The sequence below is a fragment of the Oratosquilla oratoria genome, chromosome 41, assembly GCF_046742065.1.
Source record: "Oratosquilla oratoria isolate Oo_2021 chromosome 41, ASM4674206v1, whole genome shotgun sequence".
NCBI classification, from domain to species: Eukaryota; Metazoa; Arthropoda; class Malacostraca; order Stomatopoda; family Squillidae; genus Oratosquilla; species Oratosquilla oratoria.
The window spans coordinates 16,879,211-16,901,497 of record NC_134817.1 but is presented as its reverse complement, the minus strand read 5'-3'; the positions used below and the strand labels follow the sequence as shown (position 1 = coordinate 16,901,497).

The 22,287-nt window shown below is 43.1% G+C and overlaps 1 protein-coding gene across 3 annotated transcripts in view; it reads left to right on the top strand.

Moving 5' to 3' along the window:
• The window catches only part of LOC143021007 (immunoglobulin superfamily member 10-like), a 128,493-nt gene extending 113,596 nt beyond the window's left edge, over window positions 1-14,897 (top strand). Inside the window, exons 7-10 of one of the 3 annotated variants that reach the window (XM_076178109.1) lie at window positions 2,460-2,738; window positions 5,782-5,940; window positions 6,176-6,354; window positions 14,496-14,897. In XM_076178109.1, the coding sequence (XP_076034224.1) occupies window positions 2,460-2,738; window positions 5,782-5,940; window positions 6,176-6,354; window positions 14,496-14,834 (956 nt within the window). In that variant the 3' untranslated portion in view covers window positions 14,835-14,897. Of the gene's footprint in view, window positions 1-2,459; window positions 2,739-5,778; window positions 5,941-6,175; window positions 6,355-14,495 lie in introns of all 3 variants that reach the window. The other 2 variants (XM_076178108.1, XM_076178110.1) reach the window with 2 other exon arrangements.
• Window positions 14,898-22,287: the final 7,390 nt, after the last annotated feature.

Sequence of the window (22,287 nt, the reverse complement as noted above, 5' to 3'; positions counted from 1 at the left end):
TTGGGAAGAAATTAGGTCACATGGTTAAATGAATCAGAAAAGGGAACAACAAGGGAACTTTTATTGATAAAATGTTTGGTGGTATTAGAGGGGGTGTTGAAAAAACTAGCTCTGGCTTGGCTGAGAGCTTTATCTAGAATCCAAGAAGGGTAAGCAAATGTAATAAGTCGGGACCTGATGGAATCTAATTCTTGATCTAAAAATTGGGGGCAACAAGTCCTAAAAGCAAGATTGGAATCCATGCTACAATTATACTTTTGTCTGAAAATAACAAAAGTTTTGAAAAGAAAAGAAAAAGTTTGAAGAAACACAAATGTGAACTATAGCAATATTTTTTTTTAAATAGGAAGGGGAAAATTATCCTGAAGCTAGCTGGCTGAGCGGGTGAAGGCGTCGTTACTTTCGGCAAAGGTCGAGGTGAGGTCGGTTCGAATCCTGCCACCAGCGAAGCTGAACCAAGGGTATGGTTAATTAAAATCCACGCTACAAAGCCCTCTGTGAGGGGCACCATCCTAGCCTCCCGATAGAGGGGAGCGTGTGACGTTAAACCATATCATCATCATCATCATCATCAAATTTATCTTGGAATGATTGTAGCTTGGTTTCCAGCAAACTTTCAATCAGATACAGGCAAGGGAGTTCAGAAGTGTTCCAGCATGTGAATCAATTTAATCACTGTCTCTACTAGGACAAAGCTGATCTTATGTATAAATATGGTTGTGGGTTCAGGAGAAAGATGGTGGAATCCACATTAATAGAATATATTTCCAATGTGAACATTTCAAAGGCGCAATAGTTTCCAGACACAATATCAGGACTTTTGATCAACATTGTCAATAGGCATCTTCCACCTGACCCCACACCACATGACCCCTAGGTCACCATTCGACTGAGGGTAGGCATCCTTTAGACCATCCCCTTATGTAAGAGAGTGCTATATAAATATAGTACCCTCTTCTCTTCTTGTACTACTGAAGAGGTCTGCAGCTTACAGTCAAAATATATAGACTTACTGTTTCCAGTTTTTTCTTCTGCTCCAACTGTGGTTTTAGTTTTGATTTACAAATTTGCTACTACATAAATATATATATATATATGTATATATATATATACATATATGCATATATATATTATATATATATATATATATATATATATAATGCGGAAACCACAGGGAAAATAAAGTTTGGAATACTAAATGTGTTCGTCTATTATGACATCCTCAGAGTACTCTGAGGATGTCTTAATAGACGAAAACATTTAGTATTCCAAACTTTATTTTCCCTGTGGTTACTGCATGATCCTTTAGTCACGTGTTTTGTGATTATTTTTGCAAAAAAAAAAAAAAAATTATATTATATATATATATATATATGGCAGACCAGTGTGACTTGTGAGGGTAGGAAGTCATGTGTAAAATTAGATTATTGTAGATGGTTTCTTTACAAGCAGCTGATTATATCCTCAGTAAATGTGTCAAAGTATTCATAATTTCAACTTGGTGGACAGTGTTTAAAATTGTAGATTTATAGGTGAAATATAAAACTAATTTGTTTTAATTTTTCCAAACTCTTTTATTAGAAGTGAAACAAAAAAAAGTCATGATCAGGGATATAATTATTTTTCCCCATCACAAAATGTGACTAGTTTTGGTTTCTGCAGTGGCTTTAGGCAAATAAACGGTATAGTAATCTGTTTATGTGACATTATAGGTATATAGAATTCATGGAGGTAATACTTAGCTCATATTGAAATGTTTTTATAGTCATGGAAAACCTAATTTTAGCATATGTCTGTTTCATAGCTTACCCAAAGTTAATGCTACCCAGATCCATAAATTTGTTGTCCTAATCCAGTTGAAGCAATGTGTTTACCCTCTTTGTGTTAGACAATCTAGATTATTCTAACCATCTCTGTCCCAACTGATTAACTTCATGTGAAAGGTAGTTTAAAGGCACCTATGCTTGTTGCAGCAGGATCATCTAAACAACACCCCACCACCATATAAACTGCATTTCAGTTTCCATACCCACAGCTTCCCTGTATAACTGCCCAACTCATTTTTACTAATGTTCAAGATAATATCTACTTGTATTTATGATATGTAGTCCTTGAAATCCTTGTAAAAATAAGTTGAGCTTTGTTCCACAAAAGGTAATCACATAGACTCAGATGTACATTTGCTATACAATGTAGTGTTAAATGAGAGAATTTTCAGTGGTACTGAACTTATTATGATGTTTTAACGAATTGTGTTTAAATAACGTCCTAGTCATTTCACCACCATACACCACTTTCACGTGGAACACAGCCTTAGGTAGCTATGCTGGTAACACATTCCTTATTCCACATCTGCTTAAACCTCGTAACAAGCATCACCACCCAACCCTCATGCCAAAACCCTGTGCTGCCAAAGCCTATCCCCTGTGCCACCTAAGCCATATCCCTTTGCCCTGCAGCCTCGGCCCCGCCAGACGATGCCCCCGACCGCAGCAGTAGCAGCCAAGGTGCCAGTGGTGGTGCTCCAGACACCAATGATGGCGATGATGGTGTTGAAAATGAATTGCCAAGCTCCGATGATGATGGAGGGGCTGATGCTGAGGGCTGGGGGCGCGTTGAGGAGGAGGTAGGAGGAGGGCGGAAGGTGGAGGTGGGGTTGGGGCAACGTGTACGCATTCCTTGCTCCAACTCAGGCAATGTGAGGACCCCCGTATGCTGGACCAGACACGACCAGGCAGGTGAGCAAAATGCACTGTCCAAGGAGTAGGGCACACAAGGATGAGATGAATATTGAATAAAAGGTTGGAAATATAATGGTAATTAAAATTAACAATAGCATTAGCAGTATTATTAATGGTTATGAATAACAAGAAATATTGTCATTCATAAAGAGAAAAATGATAATGATGACAAAATTTATAATAATGGGCTAAAATTAAAAAACAGTTCAAAGGCTAATCACATGAAATATGTAAAAAAAAAATGAAATATTGAGGTAGGGGATGGAGAAATGCAGGAGTAAAGTAAAGCAAAATGGCTTATATATGAGCAAACAAATATATAAGACATGGACATTTTTTTTTAGTATTTCTTTTAAGTAAAAAGTAGTAAAACAAAATGAAAACATGCCTAACTAGATATAGCAAGCTTTAGCTAAGGTATTCCTAGTGTGCTTAATTACTATAAAATGTAAATATAGTTTAATGAGATTTAGAGTATACTTTATTTTACAGAGGATTAGGTAATATTAGGATTAATTCTTATACTGGTCTAGCATACAGCTATGCAAAGGCTAATGATTACATTGAACTTTATGGAACAGGCTTTATTTAAAAAAGAATAATTTCAAATTGAAAGCACTTTTGCATATACAATACCAGCAACCCCAGTGCTTTATGAAAAAACTGCCTGGAACTGTCATGATGGCATTAGTCTGTTGTTTATGCTAGCATGTTGACAGGAGGCAAGTGTTGCAGTATTTAGTACATTTATTTACAGGCCTGCAATCATAACTGGCAGTAAGCAGTATTTATTGATGTGCTGCTTGAGGTTTGTTTAACATAAGTTGCAGGCATGTGGGACTTTGCAATGGCACACTGTATGATATGTTTATAGATTTTTAGACAGGTGTAAAATAAGCATGCCTGCATCCTTATATATATACAGTATATATATACAGTAACATTAGCTATAGATATTTGCAAATGACAGAATTTTTTTAGTTTGGTTGTTGTACCAGCTGCACTGGCAGCAAGGATGAGAGTTTTTGGACAAAAAGCATTGTTATCTAGATGCATACAAAAAGCAGACTGTTTACTAGGTTATGAGTAATGTACAGCAAGTTATTGGTATAGGGTTGGTCATTCAGCTTGTCTAATACTTAAATATGCTTATAGGATGTTTATTTTCAGATTACTAGTAAGCTGAATATAACATTTCAAGAGTCCTTAATGTAAATACATATACCAAAAGTCCTTTTCACCCATATAAAGGGGGTGTGGCCAAGTCAAATGAAGCATCTGCTCCACATTCATCCAAAAACCCGATAGTTGTCCCACCTTCCTTAGCACCTTCTGGATGAAGGGTCATCCCCATTCTCTGCCACACTGCTTGGGTCAGAGGTAATGCAATAAGACACAGCACTTCCACAGCAAGGCCCGACAGCTGAAGCTTGTTTATCCCCACAGCCTCAATTCGTTCAAGAGAAATATCACTTTGAACTACATCATTTCTTTGTCCACTTACAACAACTCTTCATTATCACTGAACCATATCATTTCTTTGTTCACTTACATCAACTCTTCATTCATTCTGTCTTTTGCAATCTCGCTTTCTTAATAGGCATTCCTTGTGCATCCAGTGTCTTCTTTACCTTATCCATCCATCACATTATTGGTCTTCCTCAAAAGTTTTCTCCATCCACCTCTCTTTACACACTCTGTTTGTTAGTCTTTCTTCACTTGCTCTTTCCAAATGCCCAAACCATCCCTGCTTACTTTTTAGGGTTAGCCCTCACAGGGCAGACTTAGGTGAACAGAACCATTTTATATGCCACTCACTAAATTGACATATTGAAATTAGACCTAAAATTATTGTTACGCAACTTTCATTTCTCTTTTGTTCATCTCTATTTCCCAGTGGTGGTAGGACCTAACTACTTTTGTCCAGGGCACTAATGATAATAAATGTTGAGTCAGATCTTGCTGATCAGAAACCTGGAGCCAAACAGATCTTTGTGAAGAAGCTTTGGACTGTTGTCTGTGTTGTATTAGTGAGGAACACATTCTGTGTCACCAATCTGTAGTAGAGGTGCTGACTTCCTGCATTGCCTCTGACCCAAGTGGTTTCAGCTCTTCATTCATGAGGAACTATTTATCTATATACCAAGAGCTTTTTCCCCCTTATAAGGGAGGTAGCCAAGGCATAGGCACAAACCTACTCCCACCCATTCCACTCCCCTCCACCACCCTCTCCTCCCTCTCATCTTAGCTCCTCATGGATGACGGGTCATCCCTGTATCCTGTCCAATACCCTTGGTTATAAGCAATGCAGTAAGATGCAGTACATCCACAGCAAGGCCACTTAACTTATTTGGTGACAACTCCCCTCTCTCCATCCCCTCATGCAGAAAAAGAGAAGACAGGGAGAAATCCCTTCGGGCTATGTCAAAATATTAACACATAAGCATCCTCTGCCCCTCCTTTCCTTGCATAACAGTATCTTCTATGCACAGCCACTCTCCGCTCATCCCTATCTCTTGCCTCCTCCCTTCCTTGCTCAACAGACATTTCCCTCTTGCTCAACACCACCTTCACCCCATCCATCCATCTCATCCTTGGTATATGTATGTATATATTTACCAAATTGTAGCATACAGGAAAGGAGATATACTTATGAGATCCTCTCTCTTATTCTATTATCACGCCATGTATGGTTCCAGCTTATGTGCATGTGTTCCTCCCCTCCTTCTTTCCTTTCTTTCTCCCTTCTTCCTTCCTGCCTCTCTTCCTTCCATCATTCCTTTCTTCCTTCCCTTCTTTCCTGTCTCCCTTCCTTCCATCATTCCTTCCTTCCTTCCTCTCACTTGCACATACTCAAAGTACTAGTACTCCTGCCTCACCTGCACTTGATAGTTTCTTGAACACGTCTTTGCATAACTCCATACTGGTGCACAAGTTTTGATCGCAGAAATATTTCCCAATAGATTTGTAGCACTTAGGAGCATTTTCTCTTGGATATCCTTTTACTGTTTTGTCGTCATGGCTTCCCCTTTTGCAGCAGATGAAAGTGGCTCTGGCTGGCAGCAAGATTCATTGGTGCTGAGCAACACAAAGTATAGTGACTCAGGCAAGTATCGTTGCCTCTCCATGTCACCCACTCACCAACTAGGAGATTCACTGTACACAGTACAGGCAGAAGATGTACACGTCTCTATAACAGGTGAGTGATGTTATTTTTGTCCACTTGTCTAACTTCAGTATTTGACATACAAATAGGGAATAGCATTGTCATGATATTTCCTGTGTGGGTGAAATTTATTTAGGTAAAATTTTATATGATTATAAAAGTTTTTGTATATTTAACATGAGGAACTTAATTTACTAGGTTCAGGAATATTTTGTACACATGAGCATAACTGACTTGAACATAACTAACTTGAACATAACTTACTTAGGCGAGCCTGTCGTGGAGGCCAGCAACACAACTGTCCGACTCATAGCAGGAAGAGCAATGGCCCTCAGCGCTCTCATATGTGCACGTCCTCATGCAACCAAGATTCTCTGGCTGCCACCCAGCGACATACCCCTCCGAGTTGGAAACATGCGTGGACGATTTACAGCGCATAACCTCACAGTCAGTATCATCTCTTTACAGTAAGGGGAACTCCCTACCCTCTGCATAGTAGTAGGGTTCAATCTTTCTCGGTTATGTTTCTCTTGGTTATTTATGAATTGTACGCATCTTTTGTAGTTGCTATGGCTACCCCTCTTATAATGGGGAAAGGCCCTTTTGGTATATGTTTGTATGCAGTGTGCTATGTGAACACATACATATACGCTAGTGTTGGTAGTTCTAGCTTTGATAATCTTTGTTCATATGTTAATTTGGAAAGAGTTGGTGACAACAAAGTTTGCACCAACTCTTTCCAAATTAACATACATACAAAGATTATCGAAGCTAGAACTACCAACACTAGAGCAAAGAAGGGAAAGAGGTGATCTGCTGAAAGGAATGGAAATCCTTGACAGAAAAGATTGACTAAAAAATGACAATGGAAAAACAAGAGGTCATGAAAAGAAACTCAAAAAGGACAACTATAGAAGAAATAGGAAAAAGAATAGCTTCCCACACAGAATGCCGGATATATGGAATAACTTAGATGAAAAAGCAGTGTGTGCAAATACTATTCACGATTTTAAGAATAAACTTAATGCTGAAAGATACAAAGATAGGTCACCACGAGCATAGCTCTCTTCCTGTATAATACAACTAGGTAAATACATGTAGTCTTTCATAATTTATTCCACACTTTCATGTGTGTGTGTGATTCACCATGGTCTTGGATCACATGTTGGACTCATGATTGACAGCTATTACCAGATGAGAGCTCAGAGTTCATATATGCTTGATCAATGGGTAATGCTATAACCTTATACACTCACACAGAAAAAGATTGTGAATCGCTACAGAAAGATCTGAACAAGGTCTGGGAATGGAGTCAGAAGTGGGAAGAGGACTTCAACATTAAGAAATGTAGTATAATGGAATTTGGAATAAGTAAAAGGAGAATATTAGTACAATATAAAATCAATGCAAAGGAAGTAAAGAAAGTTGGTTCCGAAAAGGACCTAGGGGTAATCATCACCAAAGATATATCCCCAGACAAACAGATAAACAAAATAGTTGGAGAAACCTAAATTTATTAAGATCAATAAAGGTGGCTTTTTATTACTTGGATGAGGATATGGTAAAGAAAATACTAATCACATTGATAAGATCAAGACTGGAGTATGCAGTGACACTATGGACACCCAGTACAAAAAAGAATATAAGGAAAATAGAAAGAATCCAAAGAGCAACAACAAAGATGGCCCCAACACTTTCAAAACTGACATATGAGCAAAGATTGTCTAAACTGGAATTACCAACCCTAGAACAAAGAAGAGAAAGAGGAGATCTGTCGGCCATTTCTAGAATTATGGAAGGTATGGAAGTCCTTGATAGAGAAGACTTGTTAAACTGGGATAGAAGAAAAACAATGGGACATGAAAAGAAACTCAAAAAGGACCATTATAGAAGAGATCTGAAAACTTTCCACACAGAGTGGTGGATGTCTGGAACAAATGGGACAAAACAATAGTGTGTGCAAACACCATACATGAATTTAAGAACAAACTAGATGTTGCAAGATACAAAGAAGGGACACCACAAATATAGCTCCCCTTCCTGTAGAATACAACTAAGTAAATACACACAGCAGAAGAAATCTTTGCAAGAACAAGAAAATTAGCAAGTAATGAACACTATAAAAATATATGGATAAAAAGAGACTTGAATGATGAGGAAAGCGAAAAAATTAAGACATTGATAAACGAAGCTAAAGAAGAAAAGAACAGAGAATCAAAGGAATAAATATGTAAAAATATGCAGGGAAGAAAAAAAGAAACTATGAAAAAGACATAATAGAAAAATGCAAGGTTCAGCCAAAACTATTCCATAGATATGTAAATGGTAAACTAAAAAATAAACAGGAAATAGTGAAAGTACACCAAGGGAATACAGAATACAGAGATGTCAGAAGCCATGAGGAAACACTTCAAGTCGGTTTTCACTAGAGAAAAAAGAGGAATAAGAGTAACATGGAAAGAAATAATGGATCAAATAATGAACCTTGATGTCAGGAAATCACACAGCCTGGATGGAATAGCAAATTGGATATTAAAAGAATGTAAAGAAGAACTAACAGACAAAATATATAACATAATAAGTTGCCCACTCAAAGGAAAAATACCAGAAGACTGGAAAAATGCTTATATCATACCAATTTATGAAGGAGGAAATAAGGAAGACCCAACAAATTACAGGCTGGTTTCCCTCACAAGCATGGTAGATAAAATTTGTGAAAAAGCTATAAAGTTGATGGAGTACCATGTTGCATGTGTGTGGATCATGTGTAGGGTTGGTGATGGTTAGTGATGGTTACACCAACTCTGGAACAAAGAAGAAAAAGAAGTGACTTGTTGACCATCTACAGAATTATGAAAGATGTAGAAGTTCTTGATGGAGATGACTTACTAAATTGGGATAAGAGAAACACAAGAGTGGTGGATCTATGGAGCATACTAGACGAAACAATAGTGTGTACAAAAACAATAGAAGAATTTAAGAGCAAGATACAGATAGCTCCTTTCCTGGAAGATACAAGTAGGTAAATACAACTAGGTAGGTAAATACACAAAAAACAAACACACATACTCTGGTGTGTGTGTATGCGTGTTGTATTATACGGGAAGGGAACTATGCTTGTAGTGACCTGTCTTTGTATCTTTCAGCATCTAGTTTGTTGTTAAATATTTGTATGTATGTGTCTAGAGAGTTGATGATAGCAAATACAGTGTTTTGGAAGAAAGTCAAGCATAAGTACACATGGGAGAGGGTGGTGGAGGGAAGGGTGGTAGATAGAGCACTAATGGATTATGTAGTGGTAAATAGGATTATGATAGGAAGAGCTAAGGATGTACATGTGCTAAGGGGAGAGGGTGGGGGAATATCAGATAATTTGGTAAGTTGAGAGTGGAGGATAGATGGAGAAAGAGGAAAGGGACAAAAGGTAGGGAGGTTCTTAGAGTGAACTCTTTGAATGAAAAGGAGAAGGAGTACGGAAAGAAGCTGAAGGAGGAGTGGGAGGGAGTAAAGGATAGAGTAGAGCTGGGTGTGGAGGAGGAATGGGGATGGTTCAAGGAGGGAGTCATTAAGTGTGCAAGGATGGTGTGTGGAACAAGAAGGACAGGGGGAAATAGAAGAAAGGGTAGTGAATGGTGGGATGAGGAAACAAAGAGGGTTGTAGAAGAGAAGAAGCGAGCTTTCACAGATTGGTTACAAAATAGGATGAGGGAGTCATATGAGAGGTACAAAGAAAAGAAAAGAGAAGTAAAGCAAAAGGTAAAGGTTGCAAAGAGGAGAGCAGATGTGAAATGGTAAGAGTATGACAGAAAATTTTGAAAGTAATAAAAAGATGTTTTGGAAAGAAATTAAGAGAGGAAGAGGAGGCGAATCAAGTAGAGAAGAAAAGGTAAAAGGTGCAGATGGAGAGATGATAATGGAAGAGAAGGCAGTAAGGGGAAGATGGGCAGAATATTTTAGGGAGTTGCTAAATGTGAAGGAGGATAGGGAAGGAAAGATAGCTGCAGTGGGAAAGGCAAAGAAAATGAAAGTGATGAGTGAGGAGAATGGAGGAGAAATAAGGAAGGATGAGGTGAAGGCAGTTGTTAAGATGATGAAAGCAGGTAAGGCACCTGGTCTGGATGGATGCCATGCAGAATGTCTGAAAAAGGGAGGTACAGTGATGGTGGACTGGTTGGTGAGCTTTTAATGTTTGCTGGAGAGAGGGTAGAGTGCCGGAGGAGTGCCTGTATAGTTCCTCTTTACAAGGGAAAAGGGGACAAGTGTGAATGTAGTAGTTTCAGAGGGATTAGCTTGTTAAGTGTAGTTAGGAAGGCTTATGGGAGGATCTTGATTGAGAGGATTAGGAGAGGAACAGAAGGAGTAATTGGTGAGGAACAGTGTGGAATTAGGACAGGTAGAGGTTGTGTAGATCAGATCTTTGTGGTAAGACATATGTGAGAAAGCTATAGGAAAGGGGAAGGATGTTTTTTGGGCTTTTATGGATCTGGAAAAGGCTTATGATAGGGTAGACAGAAAGGCACTGTGGGAGGTTATGCAGATATATGGGATAGGAGGAAAGCTTTTGGGAGCTGTCAAGAGTTTTTATGAGAGTAGTAGAGCTTGTGTCAGGATTGGAAATGGAGAGAGTGAGTGGTTCGAGGTAAAGGTGGGACTTCGTCAAGGATGCGTTATGTCGCCCTGGCTGTTCAACTTATACATGGATGGGGTGGTGCGAGAGGTAAATGCAAGGGTAGTGGGAAAGGGATTGGAGATGGTTAAAGAAAATGGAGAAAAGTGGGAGGCGAGCTAGCTGTTGTTTGCGGACGACACTGCGCTTGTGGCAGGATTGGAGGAGGGATTGAGGAAGTTGGTGGCAGAGTTTGGGAGAGTACATGATAGAAGCAAGCTGAAGATAAATGTGGGTAAAAGTAAGGTGATGAGATGTACAAGGGGTGAAAGTGGCAGTAGACTGGAAGTGAGCATTAAGGGAGAGCAACTGGAGGAAGTGGATAGTTTTAGATACTTGGGTGCAAATGTGGCAGGAAAAGGTGGAGTGAAGGTGGAGGTAGAATGTAGATTGAGAGAAGCGAGTAAATGCCTTGGTGGATTAAAGAGTATAATGAGGAATAGACATTTGGGAATGGATGCTAAGAGGAGACTGTATGAAGGAGTGATTGTGCCAACAGTACTGTATGGGGCAGAAACATGGAACATAAGAGAAGAAGAGAGAAGGAGTTTGAATGTGTTTGAGATGAGGTGTCTGAGAAGTATGGTGGGGGTTACTAGGCTAGATAGAGTGAGAAATGAGGAGGTGAGGAGGAGAACAGGGGTGGAAAAGGAGCTGGGAGATAGGGTTGATGAAAGAGTATTAGGATGGTTTGGACACATGGAAAGAATGAGTGAAGAAAGACTAGTAAAAGAGGTATGGAAGGCAGATGTGGAGGGAGTGAACATGAGGGGATGTCCTAGGATGAGGTGGATGGATGGGGTGAAGGGGGCTTTGGGGAAGAGGGGAATGTCTGTTGAGGAAGGACGGGAGAGGACAGAAGACGGGTAAATGGAGAATGGTTGTATATGGATGAGGTGATTGCATGAGGTGGAATGGGCGGGGGGGTGGGGGGTGAGGTAGTATGTGTGAGCAAAAGTTGACGCAGCCCTAAGGGATTTCTCCCCGTCCTCTCCTTTTGTGCAGGGGGGGGGGTCGCCGATTTAATGAAGCAGCCTTGCTGTGGATGTGCTGTGTCTTGCGACACTGCTTCTGACCCAGGGCAGTGGGCAAGGTGCAGGGATGACCCATCATCCAGGAGGTGCTCAGATAAGAGGGAGGATGGGAGGGGTGTGGAGTGTATTCAGGGATGGAATGGGTGGGAATGATTTAGTGCCTTTCCTTTTCTTTGGCTACCTCCCTTGTAAGGGGGAAAAAGCCTTGGTATATGTATGTATGTGTGTGATGCGCCTCTGTTGTGTATGTGATTCACCATGGTCTTGGATCACATGTTGGACTCGTGAAGAGAGCTCAGAGTTCACATATGACCAATCTATGGGTAATGCTGTGACCTTACATGCACACACACCCCTAACGCCCTGCCCATGAAAGTTGGAGTAACGACTCCCAGTGCAGCAATACTGAAACTATTTCAGCCCTGGGTGGGATTCGAACCCAGACCACCATAGTGGCAGCCGAAAACTCTAACCACTGTGTATTTTTGTGTAGGTGTTGTGTTTGTCTTTGGTGTGTGTGTGTAGATATGTTGTGTGTGACACTCACATCACAATGTACACACAACATACACACAAGCACAACACATATACACACCACACTAGAGTATGTGTGTGTGCACATTGTGTGTATGTGTTGTGTGTGACACACACAAATACACCACACAATGCACACAGACACACACTATATTGTTTCTTGTCTATATCAATGACGTGATGGAAGGAATGACAAGCTATGCCAACACGTTTGCAGGTGATGCAAAACTCATGGGAAGAGAGAAAAATGAGGAGGATGGTAGACTATAGCAAGAAGATGTAGACACTATTTTAGCATAGAGACAAGAATGGAAAATGAAGTTTTATAAAAAAAGAAATTAAGTACTGGAAATGGGCAGTAGAAACAATATGCCATCCTTAAGCAGTTCCTTAGAAAGTGAACTTATTACAAATGCAAAAGAGGAGAAAGACTTCGGAGTGTTGATAAAAGAGAACTATCACCTGACGGACATATCGTCAGGATTGTGGGAGAAACATATGGATTACTGCTGAAGATTAAAGTGGCATTCCACTATATGGATAAACATACATACATATACCAAGACTTTTTTCCCCCTTACAAGGGAGGTAGCCAAAAAGCATGATGGAAAAAATAAATTGCCAAAACCCTGATATGTCCAAGACGTGTCAGTAGTATGGTTCCCGCACAGAGTGAAGGATATATGCAGATCGAGAGAATACAAAGGGCAGCAACAAGACCGGTCCCCAACCTGGAAGATAAAACATATGATAAAAGACTAAATGTACTGGGTCTGACAACTTTGAAAAATCAATAGAGAAAGAGGTGATGTGATTACAGTGTTTAGGTCACTGACAGGGTAGATTGCATTGACAGAAGAGATCTCATTAAAGATAAGAGGGCTTTAAGAGCTCATCGGCGTAAATTAGAAAAGACCACGTGTCTAAAGGATGTGAAGAAGTACATTTTTCCACATAGATGCATAAATATGTAGAATAGCTTAGAAGGTGATAGACCAATCTCAAACAATATAAATTCAAATCTACATACATACATACATATACCAAGGCTTCTTCCCCCTTACAAGGGAGGTAGCCAAAAAGAAAAAGGCATAAAATCATTCCCACCCATTCCATCCCTAAATACACTCCACTCCCCTCCACCCTCCCTCCCAGTAAAGTAAAGTTCAAATCTAATTATGATAATTGGAAATCAAGGATAGATTAAGCTGAAACTGTACATGAATTTGAGTCTAGGTAGGTTAGAAAATTAGAGAATAGAAGACCCGACCTGACAAGCGTTGCTCCTTTCCTGTAGACTACAATTACATAAACACACACTCGGTGGCGCGGTTGGTAGAGTCCCTGACTGTCATTACGGCAGTCCAGGTTCAAATCTTGCCCAGGGCTCAAATAATTTCAGTATCACTGCGCTTCGAGTCGTTACTCCAACTCTTGTGGGCGGGGAGTTTGGGGTGTGTGTGCGTTTAAGGTCACAGCATTACCCATAGATCGGTCATACGAGCTCTGAGCTCTCTTCCGAGAGGGAAACGGATGTCAATCACGAGTCCAACATGTGATCCAAAGACCAAGGTGAATCACATACACACACACAGCATGATGAAAATGTAGAGAATAGGATGGGACCCAACAATCATTGCTTCTCTCCTGTATTCAACATACATATACCAAAGGCATTTTCCCCCTTGTAAGGGAGGTAGCCAAAAAACAAAGGCATAAAATCCACTCCCACCCATTCCATCCCCACATACCCCACTCCCATTCACCTCCCTCCCTCCCTCTTATCTTGGCTCCTCTTGGATGACGGGTCATCCCTGTATCTCACCCACTGCCCTTGGTCAGAATCTGTGTCACAAGACACAGCTCATTCACAGCAAAGCTGCTTCATTAAATCGGCGACACACAACCTCCCCCTCCGTCCCCTCATGCAAAAAAAAACAAGAGAGAAGATGGGGAGAAATCCCTTCAGGCTGCATCAAATTATTTTTCACACATACTCCCTCATCCCCCATCCCCCACCCATTCCCTTTCATGCATCACATGATCCATACACAACCATTCTCCATTCACCCCTATCTTCTGTCTTCTCCTATCCTTCCTCAACAGACATTCCCCATTCCCAATGCCCCTTTTACCGCATCCATCCATCTCATCCTTGGTTATCCCTTCATGTTCACTCCTTCTACCTCTGCATTCCACACCTCTTTTATTGATCTTTCTTTACTCATTCTTTCCATGTGTCCAAACCATACCAATACTCTTTCATCAACCTCAGTTAGATAAATATACACACACGCATATCTGCCCAATGATAAGATTAATGTCAGTTGGTAATTGTGTTTTTCCTTCTGCAGGGATCTGAGTGGCCACATTGTCACCATGCAGTTCTTACTGTGGCGGGAGTAACTGAAGCAGAAGCTGGCGACTGGGTCGTGTTAGCAGTAAATAGTCTGGGTATGGACGGCGCAGTCATCCGTCTGAATGTCACAACAGTTGCACAGTCCATTGCCGTGACTTCTGCTTCCTCGGCCTCTTCATTAATTAGTTTCCTCCCCTTTACCACTGCTTCCTCCTTCTTTTACATCATGTCTAATCCGTGTACAAACTCGAAGCTTCGTGATGTGCTTGTAATGGCAATTTTTTATACAATACTCATGAATTATTATGATTACATAACTGTTGATGGTATGTGATAAGTTGTAAGTATGTATGTATGTAAAGTTACAATTATTATTTAAGTAAATGTTTGATGTGTTTTTTAGTTTTTACTTAATTCCTTAATGGACATTATAGTGGTTACCAGGAGAAGAGGAGGAAGAGTTATGGGTGTACATGTTCTTAGGGGAGAGAGTGGTGAAATATCAGGTAATTTTTTGGTGGAAGCTAAGTTGAGAGTGGAGGATAGATGGAGAAAAAGGAAAAGAACAGAAGGTAGGGAGGTCCTTATGGTAAACTGCTTAAATGAGAAAGAAAAGGAGAAATGCAAGAAGCTGACAGAAGAGTGGGAGGGAGTGAAGGATATAGTAGAACTAGGAGTGGAAAGGAATGGAGATGTTTCAAGGAGAGAGTTACAAGGTGTGCAAAGATGAATGTGTGGAACAAGGGAGGGTAGTAAGTGGTGAAGCAAAGGTTGTAGAAGAGAAGAAATGAGCATTCACAGATTGGTTGCAAAATATAATGAGAAAATCATATGAAATATACAAAGAGAAGAGAAGTAAAACATAAGGTAAAGGAGAGCACATGAAATTGGGGAAGAATATGAAAAAAAAATTGAATGTAATAAAAAGATACCCCATCTGGGGTATTGGCTGCATGCTATTGTGGCAAAGTAGCATGTAGTTGATACTTTAGGGTCTATATGGGGCACCCCTATGGACCAGAGCCACACATCATTTTGTCTGTGATAGAAGAAGACTCTGTTCATAGAGAAATGATGATATTTTTATAATACTACAACTGTCCCTCCATTATGCTGTCCTTCAACCCCTTGTTACTGTCCTGTACCATTTCTCTGACTATTCGTTTCCTTATTTCGCCTACCCTGTGGTGGGGGAAGAGAATGCCACCACCAAGTCTTCCCACTTGAGTCGTAAGAGGCGACAAAAAACGGGACGGGGGCTAGGACTAGGAATCCTGCTACCTGTAGCCCCACAGGGGACATTCCTAAAAAAAAGTAAAGGCATAAAAGGGTCTAGGAGTTTTCCAACCAGTACCCTAAGGTTTGGGTCTTTTAATGTGCGTGGATGTGGTACAGATGAGAGTAAAAGGGAAGAGATAGGCAGTATGTTTGTGAGAAGAAAGATGGATGTGTTGGTATTGAATGAAACTAAGTTGAATTGGAGGGGCAAGTGAGTTTGGGAGTGAAGAGGGGACGAGGGAGAGAAATGGTGGCTATACTAGTGAAGTGATAGGTGTGTAGTGGAGTGGAAGAGGGTTTCTTCAAGGATGATGTGGATGAAGGTGAAGCTGGGAAGGGAGATGTGGGTTTTTGTATGTGTGTATGGGCCTGGTAGTGAGAAGAGCATAGAGGAAAGGGAGGATTTTTTGATAGATCTAAATGAGTGCATAGAGGGATTAGGGAGAAATGTCAATGTAGTTGTATTGGGAGACCTTAATGCTGGGGTAAGAAACAAACCAATAGATGGAGTGATTGGGAAGTATGGAGTTCCAGGAAGAAATTATAGTGGAGAGTTGATGGTGGAGATGTGTCTCAAAAGAGAGTTGATAGCAAATACAGTGTTTAGGAAGAAAGTCAATTATAGGTACACATGAGAGAGGGTGGTAGATAGAGCGTTAATGGACTATATAGTGGTGACCAGGAGTATGGTAGGAAGAGTTAAGGATGTACATGTTCTAAGGGGAGAGAGTGGGGGAATATCAGATCATTTTCTGGTGGAAGGTAAGTTGAGAGTGGAGAATAGATGGGGAGAGAGGAGAAGGGCAGAATGTAGGGAGGTACTTAAGAGTGACCTGCTTAAATGAGAAAGAAAAGGAGAAGGAGTATAAGAAAAAGAAGAGAGAGGAGTGGGAAGGAGTGAAGGATAGAGTAGAACTAGGAGTGGAGGAGGAATAGGGATGGTTCAAGGAGGGAGTCATAAGGTGTGCAAAGATGGTGTGTGGAACAAGGAGGGCATGAGGAAATAGAAGGAAGGGTAGTGAGTGGTGGAATGAGGAAGCAAAGAAGGGTGTCGAAGAGAAGAAGCAGGCTTTCATAGATTGGTTACAAATTAGGACGAGGAAATCATATGAGAGGTGCAAAGTAAAGAGAAGGGAAGTTAAGCTTAAGATAAAGGAAGCAAAGAGGAGAGCAGATGTGAAATGGGGTAAGAGTATGACAGAAAATTTTGAAATAAAAAGATGTTTTGGAACAAACTTAAAAGAGGAAGACGAAGCGAATCAAGTAGAGAAGAAAAGGTAAAAGGTCCAGGTGGAGAGATGATAATGGAAGAGAAGGCACTGAGAGGGAGGTGGGCAGAGCATTTTAGGGAGTTGTTAAATGAGAAACAGGAAAGGGAGGGAAAGGTAGTTGTAGTGGAAAGCACTAAGACAATGACTGTAATGAGTGAGTAAAATGGAGACATAAGGAAAGATCTGTGGGTGATATGGCGGGTAAATCGGAGCAGGTGACCAAAATGACCCAAAATCCAAAAAATCTCAAAGGAGAAACCATATGAATTTTGCCCAAAATCCGAAGGTGACCGATTTGGTCCAAACTTGCATCACAGGTAGAAAGTTGGACAAAGTACAAAGGAAGGTAGACATGAACAGCCTCAGCCACAGGGCGTAGCAGTGGCACCCCTCCAAACTTGGGCCTTTTCACCTAGTATTCACTTTTGGGACTGTGGCACCCATACCGTATCGCTGATTGGTGTCAAATTGGGTTCCATGGCAGCTCTGGACGCCCTTGACCTGTGGGTGATAAGGCGGGTAAATCGGAGCAGGTGACCAATATCACCCAAAATCCAAAAAACCTCAAAGGAGAAACCATATGAATTTTGCCCAAAATCCAAAGGCGACTGATTCGGTCCAAACTTGCCTCACAGGACAAAGTACAAAGCAAAGTAGACATGAACAGCCTTAGCCACAGGGCGTGGCGGTGGAACCCCTCCAAACTTGGGCCTTTTCACCCAGGATTCACTTTTGGGCCTGTGGCACCCATTCCGTATCCCTGAGTGGTGTCAAATTGGACTCCACGGCAGCCCTGAACACCCTCGAACTATGGGTGATATGGCGGGTAAATCGGAGCAGGTGACCAAAATGACCCAAAATCCAAAAAATCTCAAAGGAAAACCATGTGAATTTTGCCCAAAATCCGAAGGTGACCGATTTGGTCCAAACTTGCCTCACAGGTAAAGAGTCTGACAAAGTACAAAGCAAGGTGGACATGAACAGCCTTAGCCCAAGGGCGTGGCGGTGGCACCCCTCCAAACTTGGGCATTTTCACCCAGTATTCACTTTTGGGCCTGTGGCACCCATACCGTATCCCTGAGTGGTGTCAAATTGGACTCCATTGCAGCCCTGGACGCCATCTATTTGTGGGTGATATGGCGGATAAATCTGAGCAGGTGACCAAAATGACCCAAAATCATTATGGTCCAAACTTGCCTCACAGGTAGAGAGTCGGACAAAGTACAAAACAAGGTATACATGAACAGCCTTAGCCACAGGGCGTAGCAGTGGCACCCCTCCAAACTTTGGCCTTTTCACCCAGTATTCACTTTTTGGAATGTGGCACCCATACCGTATCCCTGAGTGGTGTCAAATTGGGTTCCATGGCAGCTCTGGACGCCCTTGACCTGTGGGTGATAAGGCGGGTAAATCGGAGCAGGTGACCAATATCACCCAAAATCCAAAATATCTCATATGAATTTTGCCCAAAATCCGAAGGTCACCGATTTGGTCCAAACTTGCCTCACAGGTACAGAGTCGGACAAAATACAAAGCAAGGTAGATATGAACAGCGTTAGCCCAAGGGCGTAGCGGTGGCACCCCTCCAAACTTTGGCCTTTTCACCCAGTATTTACTTTTTGGAATGTGGCACCCATACCGTATCCCTGAGTGGTGTCAAATTGGACTCCACGGCAGTCCTGCACGCCCTCGACCTGTGGGTGATATGGCAGGTAAATCTGAGCAGGTGACCAAAATGACCCAAAATCCAAAAAATCTCAATTTAGCCGAAAGTCGAAAGTCACCGATTTGGTCCAAACTTGCCCCACAGGGAGAGTGTCGGTCAAAGTGCACAACAAGGTAAACATGAGCAGCCTGAGTCCAAGGGCGTGGCAGTGGCACCCCTCCAAATTTGGGCCTTTTCATACAGTAATCACCTTTGGGCCTCTGGCACCCATACCGTTGGCCTGATTGGTGTCAAATTGGAGACCACGGCAGCCCTAGCCGCCCTCGACCTGTGGGTGAGATGGCGGGTAAATCGGAGCAAGTGACCAATATGACCCAAAATCCAAAAAATCTCAAATCTAATGAATTTAGCCGAAAATTCGAATGTCACCGATTTGGTCCAAACTTGTCAAACAGGGAGAGAGTCGGTCAAAGTGCATAGCAAGGTAAACATGGGCAACCTGAGTCCAAGGGCGTGGCAGTGGCACCCCTCCAAATTTGGGCCTTTTCACACAGTAATCACCTTTGGGCCTCTGGCACCCATTCCGTTGGCCTGAGTGAAGTCAAATTGGACTCCACGGCACCCCTAGCCGCCCTCGACCTGTGGGTGAGATGGCTGGTTAATCGGAGCAAGTGACCAATATGACCCAAAATCCAAGAAATCTCCGAAAATTCGAAGGTGACCCATTTGGTCCAAGCTTGCCCCACAGGGAGAGAGTCGGTCAAAGTGCACAGCAAAGTAAACATGAGCAGCCTGAGTCCAAGGGCGTGGCAGTGGCACCCCTCCAAATTTGGGCCTTTTCACCCAGTAATCACCTTTGGGCCTCTGGCACCCATACCGTTGGCCTGAGTGGTGTCAAATTGGACTCCACGACACCTCTAGCCACCCTCGACCTGTGGGTGAGATGGCGGGTAAATCGGAGCAAGTGACCAATATGACCCGAAATCCAAAAAATCTCAAAGGATTAACCCCATCAATTTAGCCGAAAAATTCGAATGTCACCGATTTGGTCCAAACTTGCCCCACAGGGAGAGAGTCGGTCAAAGTGCACAGCAAGGTAAACTTTGAGAGATGGCGAGTAAATCGGAGCAAGTGGCCAAAATGACCCAAAATCCAAAAAATCTCAAGGGATTAACCCCAACAATTTAGCCGAAAATTCGAAGGTCACCATTTTGGCCCATCGAAGCAAGTGACCAAAATGACCCAAAATCCAAAAAATCTCATTTAGCCGCTATGACACCCACAGGTCCGGGGCGGCCTGGGATGCCGTGCAGTGCAATGGCACACCAGTCAGGCACACGGTATCCCTGCCACAGGCATAAACGTCAAAAGGCCCAACTTTGGAGGGCTCTGACGGCCACACCCTTGGTCTGAGGATTCTGCTGTCTACGGTGATGTGCACCCTATCCCACTCTGTACTTGTGGTGCATGTTTGGACCAAATCGCTGACCTTCGGATTTCCCCCCAAATTCCATGGGGTACCCCCTTTGAGATTTTTTTGCTTTTGGGTCATTTTGGTGACCTCCAGCGATTTAGCCGCTATGACACCCACAGGTCCGGGGCGGCCTGGGATGCCCTGCAGTGCAATGGCACACCAGTCAGGCAAACGGTATCCCTGCCACAGGCATAAACGTCAAAAGGCCCAACTTTGGAGGGCTCTGACGGCCACACCCTTGGTCTGAGGATTCTGCTGTCTACGGTGATGTGCACCCTATCCCACTCTCTACTTGTGGCGCAAGTTTGGACCAAATCGCTGACCTTCGGATTTCCCCCCAAATTCCATGGGGTACCCCCTTTGAGATTTTTTTTTCCTTTTGGGGCATTTTGGTCACCTCCACCGATTTCGCCGCTGTGACACCCACAGGTCCGGGGCGACCTGGGATACCCTGCAGTGCAATGGCACACCAGACAGACAGACGGTATCCCTGCCACAGGCATAAACGTCAAAAGGCCCAACTTTAGAGGGCTCTGACGGCCACACCCTTGGTCTGAGGATTCTGCTGTCTACGGTGATGTGCACCCTATCCCACTCTGTACTTGTGGCGCATGTTTGGACCAAATCGCTGACCTTCGGATTTCACCCCTTTGAGTTTTTTTGGGTTCTGGGTCATTTTGGTCACCTCGACCGATTTGCGCGCTATGACACCCACAGGTCCGGGGCGGCCTGGGATGCCCTGCAGTGCAATGGCCGGGCAGTCAGGCGCACGGTATCCCTTTTAGAGGCATAAACGTCATTTGGCAGAAGTTTGGATGGCTCTGACGGCCAGACCCTTGGTCTGAGGATTGCGCGGTCTTCGGCGATGTGGACCCTGTCCCACCGTGTACTTGTGGCGCAAGTTTGGAGGAAATCGCTGACTTCGGATTTCCCCGGAAATTCCAAAGGGTACCCCCTTTGAGTTTTTTTGGGTTCTGGGTCATTTTGGTCACCTCGACCGATTTGCGCGCTATGACACCCACAGGTCCGGGGTGGCCTGGGATGCCCTGCAGTGCAATGGCCGGGCACTCAGGCGCACGGTATCCCTTTTAGAGGCATAAACGTCATTTGGCGGAAGTTTGGATGGCTCTGACGGCCAGACCCTTGGTCTGAGGATTGCGCGGTCTTCGGTGATGTGGACCCTGTCCCACCGTGTACTTGTGGCGCAAGTTTGGAGGAAATCGCTGACTTCGGATTTCCCCGGAAATTCCAAAGGGTACCCCCTTTGAGTTTTTTTTTTTGGATTCTGGGTCATTTTGGTCACCTCGACCAATTTGCGCGCTATGACACCCATAGGTCCGGGGTGGCCTGGGATGCCCTGCAGTGCAATGGCCGGGCAGTCAGGCGCACGGTATCCCTTTTAGAGGCATAAACGTCATTTGGCGGAAGTTTGGATGGCTCTGACGGCCAGACCCTTGGTCTGAGGATTGCGCGGTCTTCGGTGATGTGGACCCTGTCCCACCGTGTACTTGTGGCGCAAGTTTGGAGGAAATCGCTGACTTCGGATTTCCCCGGAAATTCCAAAGGGTACCCCCTTTGAGTTTTTTTGGGTTCTGGGTCATTTTGGTCACCTCGACCGATTTGCGCGCTATGACACCCACAGGTCCGGGGCGGCCTGGGATGCCCTGCAGTGCAATGGCCGGGCAGTCAGGCGCACGGTATCCCTTTTAGAGGCATAAACGTCATTTGGCAGAAGTTTGGATGGCTCTGACGGCCAGACCCTTGGTCTGAGGATTGCGCGGTCTTCGGCGATGTGGACCCTGTCCCACCGTGTACTTGTGGCGCAAGTTTGGAGGAAATCGCTGACTTCGGATTTCCCCGGAAATTCCAAAGGGTACCCCCTTTGAGTTTTTTGGGGTTCTGGGTCATTTTGGTCACCTCGACCGATTTGCGCGCTATGACACCCACAGGTCCGGGGCGGCCTGGGATGCCCTGCAGTGCAATGGCCGGGCAGTCAGGCGCACGGTATCCCTTTTAGAGGCATAAACGTCATTTGGCGGAAGTTTGGACGGCTCTGACGGCCAGACCCTTGGTCTGAGGATTGCGCGGTCTTCGGTGA